Source organism: Ascaphus truei, chromosome 2, assembly GCF_040206685.1.
Source record: "Ascaphus truei isolate aAscTru1 chromosome 2, aAscTru1.hap1, whole genome shotgun sequence".
In the NCBI taxonomy this organism is placed as follows: domain Eukaryota; kingdom Metazoa; phylum Chordata; class Amphibia; order Anura; family Ascaphidae; genus Ascaphus; species Ascaphus truei.
Window position 1 is genome coordinate 457,186,204 of NC_134484.1, and position 15,841 is coordinate 457,202,044.

General features: G+C 49.2%; 1 protein-coding gene across 2 annotated transcripts in view; it reads right to left on the reverse strand.

The window, feature by feature from the left end:
* The window catches only part of HHATL (hedgehog acyltransferase like), a 60,531-nt gene that overhangs the window by 23,358 nt on the left and 21,332 nt on the right, over nt 1-15,841 (reverse strand). For both annotated transcript variants that reach the window (XM_075588001.1, XM_075588002.1), the window contains exon 6: nt 13,988-14,197. In XM_075588001.1, the coding sequence (XP_075444116.1) occupies nt 13,988-14,197 (210 nt within the window). The remainder of the gene's footprint in view (nt 1-13,987; nt 14,198-15,841) is intronic.

The window sequence follows — 15,841 nt, forward strand, 5'->3', positions numbered from 1 at the left end:
TAGAGAATAATATCAGATGCTCGCGTCTTCTCCACATTTCGCAACCCTTCAAATCACTCTATGTATTCTATAGCAATGTGCTCAAATAATCTGCCACACAGTATGTCCGCAAAACGTTGCTCCAGAAAACAATGTAGAGCGCAAGAATATTCTAATTTACTGGCACAGAAGGAGTTAAGTGCGGGGTGCCTCCAGAGGGTTTCTGATGTGAAGTGAAGCATTACAAAATAATCTCCAGCTAGTTCTGCACTAGTGTGTATGAAACGCACAGGCAAGCCAATGGCTTGGCTTTGAAACTATTTCCACACATTCTGCATTCCCTGAAAGGGACATTGTTACAGTTTCATGTTTTACAGTCAACAGCAGCACCGAATCCCATGGCAGGACACTGTGTGCAAAGTAAGTGAACAGCTAAGCCTGCACTGGACATTTAAGTTCCTGTATACTGGATAGAAAACATATTCCTATCTACTGTGCTGTACTATATACTGTATATATATATATATATATATATATATATATATGTAGCCAAGTCCCCCACCTTACCTCCGGTAAGGGGAAGCTCAGCGGAGTTCCGTGTGATCGGAGAGTTATCAGGGGGCGGCCATTTTGTAGAAAGGTGCGCATGCGCAGTGTTGCCAGCGCAGCAGCCATTTTGGATGGCTCCGCACAGATGGAAGCAGGATTACGAGTCCCACAATCCTCAGGGGGAGGGTTCATCACATGGGCTGATCCAGCCAATAGGATGCAGCCTTAAAGAGGAACAGGATATCCTCTGTGGGCGGAGAGCCTGCGAGTCAGTCTGACGGAGGCGGCAAGGGAAGAGGTAGTGTCCAGGGGATTAAGCCAGACTTCCCTGCAGGCCCCAGTTAGGCCCTGAGCCAACTTCTAGTGCAGTATTGTAGGGAAGGCCCCAGATAGGGATTTTCCCCTCATTAGAATAGCAGCTGCACTACCGTGCCGGTGGACGGACGTCCACGCGGCAGACTGCGGCCTGGGACCAGGCTGCACGTGGCGCACAGGAGGATAATCCGGCTGGAGATTGTACCGCGGAGCGTGGCCTGGATTAGGTGTGAGGGGAGTTGTGTTCGAGTGCTTCCTCTTTTTGCTGTTATGCTGCCCTGCTGGATGGTAATGTACTCTTTAGATCCTTTATGGGATTACCACCACATATATATATATATATATTCCAGTTAAAACACCATCTGAGCCTTGCACTGGATTCTTTGAGATCTGTATAAAATGTGCAGTGACTAGTTGTTATGAAAATGGATCTGTTGGGCGCCAACATATTACGCAGCTCGGTACAATGGGGTACACCATGAACAAACTGGTAGAATAGGTAATTTCACCTTTACCTGTCATATACCTTATGTGCACATCCCTAATAAGAAAAATAGGATAAATTGTACATTTTTAAGAAAACCTCATGTTAAGGAAAGTGAGGAAGTCATCACTGCGTTCACTGGGTCTCACCCTGATAAGGATACAAGCCCGTATTGAATATGTTATGAAGCTGTCTCTTCCCTGAGCTGGAGAGGATTTTTGACCCTTTCATTCAAATTGAGCTGGTCTCTTCTCCAGTACTGAGAAGCGGCTTTGCAGTTTATTAAACAGGAGCAATAATCTCATGTTAGTATAGTACAATGTGAATGAGGGACCAGCCTGCTTTGCTTTATGCTTGAGTCCATTTTACTATAATCCTCATCTAAAAAGTACCTTGATCATTTTCTTTCCGTGTATGCTGCTTTGTTAGCACTTAAAGCAGCAAAACCTTCTCACCCACCCGTCTTTGGCCTTTGTTCAGAAGAAGGTATGATCGGCCACATGACCTCCAGTTAGGTTTGTCAACTGTCCTCACATTGGTATATGCAAAGGTCCTGAATTTGTAGACAGTTTGCTTTTTTTTTATCCTTTCGCCATTGTGACTGAGCCACCTGTGCTGAAGCAGGGATATCCTTCAAAACGTGACCTGTTAGTGGCCCTTGAGGACTGAGTTGGCCACCCCTGCATCAGTGACAAAGTATCTACTGATTTCTATCATCGCCATAGAATGGTACATTTTCACTCCTTTAGTAAACTAGATCTGAGAAACACAAGCAAACCAATATGAGAAACGTGACTTGTGCTTTGCATCCTTTCCTCTCACTTGATAAATAGCTCCTCCTGCTGTTTCTCTATTTCCCTGGGATTATTTGCATTCTCTTCGTGTTCCCCACCAGCAGGGAACTGCTATACTGTATGTAGAAGCCATATATTAAAATAATTGACAACAATACCTGGTTGCATTATATTGTTCAATTTCAAGCTCATCTTCTGCAAATAAGAAGCAATTACCTTCCTGGTAACCATTCAGCAGTAACTGGATATCTAGATAGACGTCATTACGGATTGCTGGAGCCATAATGCTAAATATATTCTACATTAACTATAACATTCGCTTTTGTTTAGGATCTACACTCCTCAGAGTCTTAACTTCTCAAGTGTAAGGGATATTAGACAAGGAGTTAGTTACATGTTTGAGTGGTTTATGCTACAGTATACAGGTTGCTAAGTGGGACGCAAGCTTTCATTTTAATTTATTTATAACATGTTTTACCAGGAAGTAATACATTGAGAGTTATCTTGTTTTCAAGTATGTCCTGGGCACAGTTATATATACCTGGATGTGTGTGTGTGATCCTACAGGACCTTACTACGCTTGTCCATGCCTTTGAATCCTCATGCCTGGACTACTGCAATGCACTCTACCTGGGTCTTCTGGAAAAAGCCCTGCACCGCCTGCAGCTGGTGCAGAATGGTGCGGCCAGGTTTTTAACTAACCGGACCCTTTCTTGCCACATGACACCTGTTCTCTGCACTGGCTGCCTGTACAATGGCGAATTTATTTCATGACTGGCTTGTTGACATTCAAAGCACTACCTAACCAGGGTCCAAGCTATCTGAGAGAGCTTCTAGTTCCCTACACTCCCATTCACGCACTTCGATCTGCAGATGAAGGACTCCTAACAGTTCCCAGCATCCCTGTGACTTCCTTTGGCGCCCGAGCTTTTAGCCGCGCTGCTCCCACTCTCTGGAAGAGTCAGCCTCATATAGTTAGAGAGGCCCCCTCTCTGGGAGTCTATAAAAACAGGCTCAACACCTACCTGTTTACACAGGCATTTAATTAACGAACCACAACCTGCTTTGCATTTAATAGCTAAAGCACTGTCCCATCCTGTATTGTATCTTTCCTTGTGTTTGGTCTCTTTCATAACCTTAAATGTTTTCTTCGTTTCCCTTTTTGTAACTGTAGCCATGCTGTAAAATGGCTAACAGTCATCTCTCCTACTGACAGTAAGGCCTGGTAAATTGTGGGCATGCCAGTAGTAATCATGGAGGTTTGCCCTCACACCCTGGTGAGGTGCCCTATGTGAGGATGGGAGTGGCTACATACTCTGGGTCCACCCTTAGTGACATCAGAGATGTGCCCGCCCCCTGACGATATAAGGCACAGCACTGTTCAAAAGTAGAGGTTCGGTTCTGCAATGTTATGCAAGGAGTAAAAGTAGTTGGTGTAGTTAGACACTGCAAAGTGATGAGACTGTGACCAGGGACCTGGCACAGGAAAGACATCCCTGCAGGGATAGGGAATCCCCAAATCAAAGACAGAGACATACCTTTCATAAGGAAGCACCTGAATCATTATGTGTGGCTAGAAGGTCACTGTGAGGGGCAGTTAGCCCACAACCGTCAATAAAGATGTTCCTGATTAAAGATACTCTCGTGTGTAAGTGTGGCGTCATTACACCGAGAGGGGCACCACGGAGGAGTTCCTCAACAGGACCATCCCCAAGCGACAGCAGGGATCCTGATGAGGTGGAGGCGCTGTACTGGATATAGGTAGGACTCAGCACACTACCTCAGCTGCCTGCCTGGGTTGGCAATCCCCACACAACATCATGCGGGAAACTCAGGAGTCCTGTTGCCAACAGGTGCACCACCAGACATCACACTGTAATGGGGACTGGTTAGATCACAGGGGCCAATATGAGATTGGGTGGGTCAGACCAGTGCAGAAAACCCGTTACATTTGGAGGCGCTGCTGAGATATGTAGACCTGTCAACAGGACAGGCTTTTGCTAGGCACACTGGGAAACAGTGAGAAGTGTCTGCTGCCACTTTGTGCTGCGTTGGGACGGACCTAGGGGTAGTCAGGGGGCTGATGGCGTATTGTCAGCTCGCAGGGACGACCTAGGGGCCTGAAAGGAGTTGGGGGTTTGGAGCCGGGCTATAGCTGTCCTAGTCACCTTGAGGCAGTGCTAGTTGGTAGGATGCCTAAAGGGATAGCCTGTTAACGAGGTCAGGAATCCTGGAGAGGGTCTGCGCTAGGCTAACCAAGATAGGTAGACGCCTAAGTACTGCATGGAAGCCCCAGAGTACTCTAGCCCATTCCAGACCACTTACCGTAGGGAGCACAGACTGGGAGGAAGGAGATACAGCAGACACTGAGAGAGTGAGCCTAGCCTGAGGTAGTGCATACACGAGTCCAGCCTACATTAGGTACACATGGTGGTGCATCAGGGAAATCTTTATTGTGCCAGTGTGGTGGCTGCCCCGCAGAGAGGAGCTCCATGTACAATAATCACGGAAACAATATATCTATGGCGACCGCAAGAATGGAGGATCCGCGCGGTGCGGATAGTACAAATTGGCGACCGGAGGCTGATGGGGAGAGCACACCTGGCGTGCGCCCCGCTGAAGAGCAAGCTGTTACTGATATGTCTGTCACGAGTCTGCTATGGAGTGGAGTGAGAGCAGTGACCGCACCGTTTTGGTCTTGCCTAGGACACCGGGGCGCTACCCTGGAGGACTGTGTTGAGGACATTGCTATAACAGGAGTAGAACACAGTGAGAGTGACTGTCAGCCGGCATACAAACAGATGAACGCTACCTCATTCATTGACCAGACTGACAGTGCAACCCAAAATGGCGGCTCCCGCTTCCCTGGGAGACCGCGTGGGCTGATTGCAGAGAATCCTGCAAATGCAAAAATTGCAAGGGGTTGGCCAGGAGCGGCGCCAACAGGAGAGCCCCGCCCTGATGGGGGTATGGCGCGAAAGCTGCGGCCGCGCCTTCATGGACAGTGACTCACTCAGCCCCAGTGCTGAGTCAACCGATTAGCCTGTGGGACCCTCCCCTAATCTCAACCAGGGGGAGTGGTTTCCAACTATGCCCCGTGGGTATGAATCCAGCGGAGCAAAGCGCTGGTGAAGCGACAGCGCTGCTACCAAAAGTAGTCCCTGCAGCTGGTGTTGTGTGCGGAAAGGAAGGGTATTTTGCACGCAAGGCAGCTGCAAGAAATCGGCTGGGATTGGCGCCAAAGGAAGAACCCCTCCCAGTGGGGGATAAGGGCGCGAAAGCTGTGACCGCGCCCTCTAGGACTGAAAGAGGTGCGGCCTCAATTAAAGGACATCCTATCCCATTGTGGGACCCGCCCATAATCGCTACTACTGGGGGCGGGTTCCAATTGTGTCAGATAGGGGCGGAGCTGAACAAAGGAGTGGCTGACAATCCAACCCCTGTTGGTCACTCACGCGGAACCAGCTTCCAGAACAGACCATTGTTGAAAGTGGCTCCCACCAGGACAATGGCCTGCTCCCCAGACGTGAATACGATGGTGTCTACTCAGCCCTATGCAGTACCAGGGGGGGTACTGGTGATACGAGTAGCGGGCACTGAGACAGTGGTGGGCCTCTGTCTGCAATGTAGACTGCCCGGCGGTAAAATGGGTACAGCGTCGCGCTGTCCACAGTGTGGCACGCAGTACCTGTGGCCTATGCCCACCTTTGTACCGATCCAACCTATTGACCCCCCGGGGGATACGGCTAGGCTGTCCGCCGAGTCCCCCGGTGCACTGTGGACCAAGGGTGCAGATCCCGGAGAATGGGGATCGGAGCCGGTTAATACGGCTGGGTCCGAAGAGAATGGAGCGACCGGTCAGGCGACTGACCGGGAGAAGAGAAGGCGGTCGCCATGATCGGCGACCCCAAGTACCCTTAACGTGGATTCCTCGGACGAGGGACCCAAAGAACTATCCAGTACCCTGGTCTGGCCGGTGGCAGTGTCCTGTGGAGGGAACAGGGTGAAAAGGCCACTTACCGGGAGTGACAGTGGGAGGAGTCGGGCTTCGCCGGTGGAGCGGAAGCCTGAGAGGCGGAGCCCTTCCATTCCGGGGACCGGCGGGTCCAGTGGCAACGGGCGATCCACGCCCACCCTGCGGACTGGTAAGAATAGTCCTTGTTCTTGCCAGGCTCCGGTGCTGACACTAGCGGAGGATTGGCCGTGCCAGGCCAAGACGGCGCACGTGGCAGCAGGTGGACTTCCGGATGTCATCGTGGAGGAAGAGATCCCGCATGGGGGTCCATCCCAAGATGGCGGCATATCCGAATCCGGCAATGACGTCGGTTCCGCCGGAGGTGGCGGAGCAGGCGGAAGTCGAGTACACAAGTGTCAGCGATCGGGCAGAGGTTCCCGATCACCCCGGAAGACAAAGAGCTGGCAGGCCGAGAGGCGGATCGAGAAGGGTGAGGCTCAGCCAGCGGAACCCCCGCTCAGTGGTACGGGACAGTCCGATAACGAAGAGCGGGTCGGAACCCCGCGGCTGCCAACCGCCTACCCCTATGCCCAACCCCACGCCCTAGATAATGCCCCTGCCCCAGTCACCTGTTCCCGGGGATCCTCGTCCAGTTTGGGGGTGTCGGAAGGGTCCTTGGGGGTTGGTGAGGAACGGACTGGGGAGAGACTAGGCAGCTTTGCCTCCGAGGGTGGTTCAAGGGGTGGAGGACAATTGGGGCACGTGTCGAAGTCCCGATGGGTGCCTGAAGAGGCTGATGTGCAATTAGAGGAGACGCCGAAGCATGAAAGGTGGTCCAGACCCCGTTCAGCTGGGACTTCCGGGGTATGCTCTTGGGGGGGTACCAAAGAGGGAGACTCTCTAGAGTCTGGGCCCGAGAGGCCTAAGGAGACCCGTTGGTGGGCCCCATTATTTGAGGGATATGTGGGGTGGATGGACCGCACGCGGTTTCTGTTAGAAAGGGACGATGTGGTGGACTACTGGTGGGCTAAAGGGGAGTTCACGCCCGCCGAGAGAAAGAAAGAATTACAATTCAGGTGGTTCCTGATAGGCCGGAACGAGATTGAACCAATGGGTCCTGAGATGTTATCAGACCCTGTGGATCCAGATGAGCCCTTGTCCTGGGTATTACCAGGGAGAGCGGGGAACGCCAATTTAACTAGGTGTAGTCGGGCTGAAAGGGCCATTACAGCCAAATACAAGTACTCCCATGGCTTGGAGTATCCATATGTCCCAGAACCCCTCATGCAGGAGATTGAGGATAACAGGGACCAATGGTTAAGGGAGACCATAGAAGAATACATGGTCAATAAGGGGGGTGCCATTACTGGCAGTAAGGCGGAGGAACGAATAGAACACTTAATAAGGGTGTGGAGCATAGGCCGGAGTGTTTACAAACACAAGGTGGTGTACCGGCCTGAGAGGGGTTTGCCGCGTAGTTATAGCGTGACTGTCCTGGACATGGGGGGTCGGGAGGTTAAGAAACCCGATCCCCGGCACTATTATTAGGAGGTACTGGGTAGCATTGCGTGAGTTCGTGGCTGCTGGACAGGGCGTGCTTGGCGCGATGTGGTTTGTTTCATAAATCTGCATGTTCTAATAAAAATGTGTGTATGTTCCATTTTACAGTGCTTCCTGAGGAAAGGTACTTCAAATTTAGGTCCCAGCCGGGGTCGGTGGGATTCACCAGGGGGAGAATGTAGCTATGCTCTAAAATGGCTAACAGTCATCTCTCCTACTGACAGTAAGGCCTGATAAATTGTGGGCATGCCAGTAGTAATCATGGAGGTTTGCCCTCACCCCCTGGTGAGGTGCCCTATGTGAGGATGGGAGTGGCTAAATACTCTGGGTCCACCCTTAGGGACATCAGAGATGTGCCTGCCCCCTGACGATATAAGACACAGCACTGTTCAAAAGTAGAGGTTCGGTTCTGCAATGTTATGCAAGGAGTAAAAGTAGTTGGTGTAGTTAGACACTGCAAAGTGATGAGACTGTGACCAGGGACCTGGCACAGGAAAGACATCCCTGCGGGGATAGGGAATCCCCAAATCAAAGACAGAGACATACCTTTCATAGGGAAGCAGCTAAATCATTATGTGTGGCTAGAAGATCACTGTGAGGGGCAGTTAGCCCACAACCGTCAATAAAGATGTTCCTGATTAAAGATACTCTCGTGTGTAAGTGTGGCGTCATTACACCGAGAGGGGCACCACGGAGGAGTTCCTCACCAGGACCATCCCCAAGCGACAGCAGGGATCCTGATGTGGTGGAGGCGCTGCACTGGATATAGGTAGGACTCAGCACACTACCTCAGCTGCCTGTCTGGGTTGGCAATCCCCACACAACATCATGTGGGAGACTCAGGAGTCCTGTTGCCAACAGGTGCACCACCAGACATCACACTGTAATGGGGACTGGTTAGATCACAGGGGCCAATATGAGATTGGGTGGGTCAGGCCAGTGCAGAAAACCCGTTACATAACTGTGAAGCGCTTAGAGTCCCATTGGGAGAAAAGTGCCATATAAATAAAGTTATTATTATTAAAGCTCAACTCCGTTATAGTGTGATCCGTTACAACGCAAATCCGCTTATAACACGGTGATGGGCATGGCTCCCAAACTCTCTCTTACCTTTTCTTTCCCCGGCCACCGGCACCACTATGCAAGCTGAGGACGCGACCCAGCTCCTCATGCGGTGCCGCGCGAATGACATAGTGTGTCTGTGTGTGCCTGTCCATTACCAATAAAGCTTTGGATACAGCCTTTTTATTTTCAAGAGTAACTCTGTTTTTAATTTGTGGCATAACTATGTATCACTCTGAAGGTCATTTATATATGCTTTTATTTTGTCATGTTTGTATTTAAACAGTAGGTATACCGTCAAACCATTGCTGTTTGTGTTTTTGCATATTTGCATAAGAGATTGGATTAGCTGCCAATTACTGTCAGATTAGCATTAGGGAGGAGTTGGCCATTTCATTAGCTATCATTTTTGATTTAAGCGCGTGGGCGACCTCTAACGTGTTCTCCTTGACGAAGCACGAAACGCGTAGAGAGGTCACGAGAGGCCGCTCTAACGCGCTTTGCTGATTGGCTGAGGCAGTAGCAGTGTACCAGGAAGTTCGGGCTGTGGTGTGATCTCCGCGGCTGGTACCGTCCGGACTGTTTAACTCCAGCGAGCGGCTCCAGCTCGCGCTTCTGTGGTGAGTGCCTGTCTCCCTGTTTACAGCCTATTGCCCAGTGATTGGTATTTTGTTTACTTAATGCAGACCAGTATTGCTTTATGGGCTTTTTCTGTGACCAGTGAGTCTTAATTGTATGTCATTATTCACAGTGTGTGCACGCTGCTGTATTAGGGCGGTATTTACACCGCTTGTCTTTTGTGTTTTTTTTATGTGTGTGGTCTTATAGACCTTTCATTCTAAATAAATATTTTAATTACCTAATTTTATTGGAGGCTTTATTTTAAAGTTACACGTCCAAGTTACTATTGGGTTATATTAATCCCCGGTGCCCTGTGTGTATTGTGTTCTTAAAGCTTTGAATAGATGTTTAAAAAAAAAAGCAAACATCTATTCAAAGCTTTATTGGTAACGTCTCTCTCCCTCTCGGTAAGTCCTGATCGCGGCGGCCATTTTGTCCCCCCCGCAATCCCAGTTATAATGGGGTTCAGCTGTATTATTATTAACCTGTAACTTGATACAAACAGCACTGAAAGAAGCCTCAGGAAAAATGTCCCCTCAGCGCTTTATTAATCAGGATTAGACGTTAGCATGAGCAGGTCCAGCCCAAACTCAACATTTTAGTCAAAGAGATGCTCTGCATAGTTTTTTATTCCCATTAATATTTTCTTTCTTAAAAGACAAGAACTATTTATGATTAACATGCAGGTTCTATGTTCATTTTTAAGGAGAGGTACAAATATTAGCTGTGAACATGAGCTGCTGTTTACAAAACACGCTGTATTGAAATATTTCTTACTGACTTGTGATAGAACGATTGAATGAAGCTTCATGAAAAGCTGTGTATCCTAAACCAGGATTTCAATTCTGCTCAGGGGCGTAGCTTTAGCCTGGGCAGCACGGGGGCCCACGCGCTTGAGGGGAGAGAGTATGCGGCGGTGGCGGAGGGCCCCAGTGTTAAAGGATATGCCAGTAGAAGAATCCTCACTAGAGGCAGAGGGGGGCGGCAGGGGAGGAGCGCCCTCTGGCAGTCTGACCCGGAAGTCTTTCTTACTTCCGGTATCTGCTGCCACAGCTCCTCTGCCGGCTGCTCCTCTGATCATCTCCTCCCGCCAAAGTTAGGGAGAGGAGAGAGGAGAGAGGGAGCTGAAGCAGAAAGAGAGAGAGAGAGAGAGAGAGAGAGAGAGAGAGAGCTGAAGCAGAGAGAGAGAGCAGAAGCAGAGAGAGAGAGAGCTGAAGCAGAAAGAGAGAGAGAGCTGAAGCAGAGAGAGAGAGAGGGAGAGCTGAAGCAGAAAGAGAGGGAGAGCTGAAGCAGAGAGAGAGAGAGAGAGAGAGCTGAAGCAGAAGCAGAGAGAGAGAGAGAGCTGAAGCAGAAAGAGAGAGAGAGCTGAAGCAGAGAGAGAGAGAGGGAGAGCTGAAGCAGAAAGAGAGAGAGAGCTGAAGCAGAGAGAGAGGGAGACAGCTGAAGCAGAGAGAGAGAGAGACAGAGGGAGAGCTGAAGCAGAAAGAGAGAGAGAGAGAGAGAGAGAGGGAGAGCTGAAGCAGAAAGAGAGGGAGAGCTGAAGCAGAAAGAGAGGGAGACAGCTGAAGCAGAGAGAGAGTTGAAGCAGAGAGAGAGAGAGTTGAAGCAGAGAGAGAGAGCTGAAGCAGAGAGAGAGAGCTGAAGGAAAGAGAGAGCTGAAGCAGAGAGAGGGAGAGTAAGGCCGGGGCCATATAGGGTTGATCAGAGCGGATGCGCGCTGACGCTGAGGCTCGCCTGCTGAAGTCAGCGCGATTCCATGGACTTGCAGGCAAGCCAGCGTGCGCGAAGGGAGCCGGGGGGGAGGTGGTTGGAGGCGGGGCAGTGATGTCGCTGGGCCAATCGCCCGCGACGCACTGACGTCAACATCACGGCGCCGTGACGTGGACGCAGCTCCGCGCTGATTGGATGTTTTCAGCCGACAGGGCGCTGAAAAACAGCTTGGCTGTCGGCTGAAAATTCCAAAGCCTCAGCACGCCTTCGGACGCTCGCGTGAGCCCCCTCTCAAGGCATCCTCATTGAGGATGCAGGGGCTCAGCGCGGAGCGTCCGCACGGCTCAGCGCTGCTTGTCCTTCTATGGACGCAGCCTAAGATAGCTGAAGCAAAGAGAGAGAGAGCTAGGGGAGAGAGCTGAGCTGGGGGGGGGAGAGCTGAGCTGGGGCAGGGAGAGCTGAGCTGAGGGGGGAGAGAGCTGAGCTGAGGAGGGGAGAGAGAAAGCTGAGCTGAGGAGGGGAGAGAAAGCTGAACTGAGGGGGAGAGAGCTAAACTGGGGGGGAAGAGAGCTGAGCTGGGGGGGAGGGAGTAGAGAGATGAGCTGGGGAGGAGAGAGCGAGCTGAGGGGGAGAGAGCTAAGCTGGGGGGGAAAAGAGCTTAGCTGGGGGGGGAGTGGGTAGAGAGATGAGCTGGGGAGGAGAGAGCGAGCTGAGGGGGAGATAGGGGGAACTGATGATGATGAGAGAGGATATGGGGGAGGGAGAAAAAAATTACTGTCAGTATTAATATTAATGGGGCCCTGAATTATTTTTTCCGGGGGGGCCGCCCATGTCTACGCCACTCACTCTGCTGTTGCCTGTCTCTTCATTTTAGGCTGAAACATGGATGGTGCCAAAATGTTCAGTACATTCATGAAGTCGTGCTAACTGCGCTGCTCGATTTGAACACTGTCCCAAATCAGACATCCTGCTTAATTGTGTAGCAGGAAGACACGTTCATTCTTTTGGCTTCGGGTTATAAACTGCTCTATGTTTCACATCAGAATGTTTGCAGAGATCTGACAACCAGTGTCTATCCTTCTAGCTGTTAGAAAAGGCTTGCGCTGTACGTACTGTACTGTACCAAGCTAATGTATTTAAATTGATGCTAAGACGGGTGGGCAACTCCCGTCCCCAAGGGCCATCCACAGGTCAGGTATTCAGTGGAAGACTGATTGAGCCAACTGTGCTGAAGCAGGGATATCCTGAAAACCTGACCTGTTGGTGGCCCTTGAGGACAGGAGTTGCCCGCCGCTGCGCTAAGAGATGCATTTTCATGGTGTAACAGGTTTCTTTAGGTTGAAAAAAAGACAACCCGTTTTCGCCATTGACCAATGCCCCGAATGTATTTTTTCCCCTTACAGAAGCAGTGGTTGAAGTACTGGGTAATGGCATTACTATGTCTGGTCATTGACAGTCCCAGGTGACCACTCTTTTTTTGTGTGTGTTAAATTTACAATTCCACAGTTACCAGTACTTTTGGTTTTAATTGCAAACAGACAGTTGCCATTTCTATTTAAATAAAAAGGGTTTCATTTTTTTTAAAATGTTTTTAAAGGATCTCTCCCTTTCTGTTTTTAGAGGATAAATATTGTAATAAACTTTCTTTAAAAAAAATAAAATAATACAGTATATAGTTTCCAAATGTTTAGCAAGAAGTGCTTACAATGAAACATACAGTAAGACCACTAGTTTTTTTTAAGGTATTTAGACAACTCACTGCCAATTTCTTCTTAAATATATCTACTGTACTCCAGGCAAATTCCACATATATACAGTATAGTACTGACTGCAATGACATACAACTACACTGAGAGTATCACTTATAGCTTCCTATCTATTTTGACAATGGATATTTCCCTATAGATTATCCCTGATGCATCACAGAACTTATACAGGTTAGATGCACAGTGTGCTCTTTTGTCACCACCAAGCCCCTCTCTTTTTCAGCTTAAGCACCATAAGACCTTTGACAATAGAGTGAAACAGGGTTTTCAAGCTCAGTGCATTGTAGGCTTCTCACTGCCCTAAATACCAGGCACGTGGGCACTCGCTTGTTTTCATGGGGCAGATCAGGCTGAGCGCTCTGACCCACTCCACTGCTGCATCCGGGTCTAGGTGCGTCACGGGATCTCTCCTGGAGTGGTCACCTGATGCAGAAGTGCTGGAGATGTGCTGGCAGTCCGGAGTCCCAGCACTGTAAGGCCGCGCTTATAGTAACGGCGACGTGCTCGCGACCGCTGACGTCGCAGTCGCTATAAGCAAAAGCTGTATTTCATGCAGGAGGGTGACAGGAGGCGTGGCCATGAGTGGTTTGCCCTCATTGGCTGAACCGCTCACGTGACGCTGAGGCCGCTGTATAAGACAAAAATCCTTGGCTTCAGCGATTTCGGTCACCGTGTTGCTGCGCAGCGCCGTCGCGGTCGCGCCAACTATGGGCACCCGCTACGGGCATCAAGTACTGGTGACGGCGCTGGGCGCTATCGCCAATACTATAAGCGCAGCCTAAAGGTTAAGGGATACAGTCGTAATTCTAGCAGACTGAGACCATTTTCTACTGATCATGTCATTTTTGTGCCTGGTTTGCATTGTTTCAGTTATTAATAAATGGAATATAACATACTGAACACGCTGCACACATTGCCTTAGGCTGCGCTTATAGTGCTAGCAACAGCGATGCGACGTCGCGTCAAACAAATGCATTGCCGCCGTCGTGTCGCCGGCACTATAAGCGTAGCCTTAGCTAGCTGAGAAACACACTGCAAGATGCGACTTTCATAAACTTGACACATAGCCCTCTAACGCTATAACCTTATTGCACCAATAGTAATTCAATGTATACATAAGTATTCTGACTGCTCAACATGTTAGAAGCTGCTTCACCAGCAGAGGGGGTTACCCGTCACCCCCAGGGCTCACCTGGCGATAGAACTGGTCGAAAGTCATGATGGGCCCAAAGAAGAAGAACGGGAGGTAGAAATTGTATTTGAGAAGCTCCACAGGTGAGTAATTGTCATTTTTCCTCTCGCAGTTCTCCAAGGCAAAACTCATGCACCGCAGGATGGTAAATCCGCTCCCTCCATAAAACAGAACGTCTTGGAGACTAAATGTCCCGGTGACAAATCCATTCTGAAAGCACAGAACACAACAGGACAAATTCACAGTTTCACTTCCTGTTTTGGAGAATTAGGTCTACAATCCAAACCCACATTAGCAAACTTGACACCCTCTACAATTCAATTTGTCGTTTTGTTCTCCAATGCAACTACAACACACATCACTGCGAAATGCTTAAAGAACTAGATTGGTCATCACTAGAGTCTAGGCGCAAAGTTCACCTTTCCTGTCGTGCCTTTAAATTCTTCATGGGCAAGCTACCCAGCTATCTGAACAAGCTCCTCACCTCTACCACATGCAGCACCTATCACCTGAGATCAGACTCCAAAAGACTGTTCCTGGTCCCAAGGCTCAACAAAATATCCGGCCTTTCCTCCTTCTCCTACCGTGCACCCCAAAACTGGAACAACCTACCAGAGACTCACATCCACCACCAGTTTAAGTTCTTTCAAATCTAAGGCTGTCTCACACTTTATTCTGGTCTGTAACTGTTTCATACGCCCATAATACATATTTTCTTTAACTGTGCATGCAATGTCTTGTATATAATGTATACCCTGTTCATTTATGTAACTATTTGTAACCATGTATTATTTTGTTTTACTCTGTGCCCAGGACATACTTGAAAACGAGGGGTAACTCTCAATGTATTACTTCCTGGTAAAATATTTTATAAATAAATAAATAATATAATGTAAACAAAAGCAGGGCTATCATGAGCTACTCTGTTACAAAGACCTCACTCCATCTTCTCCCCCGTTGTTTGGGGGTGCTGTTGGGTTTGCTGCCCCAAGCATTTGGAACCGTTTTTGTGTGTTTTCTTTTTTTTCTGCACTTCCTGCTCTATATGTCTGTTCTATGAATCCACTACTCCTTTATTGGCTGTGTTCACATCCCCCCCCATCTCAGCCCCTCTGTGTTTGCCCTTTGCTTCTTCAGTTTGTGTCACACACTATTTCCACTTTACAAGCTTAAAGGATTAGAAGCGCTTAATATCTAATCATCTACATTGAAAAACACACCTGTTCTGTTAACGTCACCCTTTAATAAACCCGTTTTACACGTTGTTTATAAACTCGTGTTCTCATTTATTTGTTAAAGATCTTTCTGCGTTGTAATTTGTATATTTTGGGGGACAAAAAAGGTGTGCCTTTAGTTTGTTGTAAATCGAGGCCCACACATATTCTGCAGTGTACGCAGCGGCGGATTTCAAAATACGCCGCCCCGTGGCACTTCGCTGTTGTTGTCGCCTCTTTACCTGCCGCCCCCCTCTTCCTGAACCGCGGGCGTCGCACGACACCACGTTGCCATGGTAACACGATGTCATGACGTCATTTGATGCTGTGCCGTCGCGTTGCCATGGCAATTGGACGCCGTGACGTCACGTTGGCGACGTCTGACGCTGCGGTTCAGAAGCAGAAGGAGGGTGGCAGCTAAGTGACTTCCCATCAGGAATAGGAGGCGGACATTTTTGCCGCCCTAAGCCCGGGCCTAATGGGCCTAATGTGAAACCCACCACTGAGTGTAAGGGGCTATAGAGCAGCCCGGACACTAAATGGGAGCATATTTTTCATTGATACATTAATGCTGTTTTTTTTAACCAATGCAATGTTATTTTAAAGATAAAGTCCCATAAATCTCTCATACATCACGGTT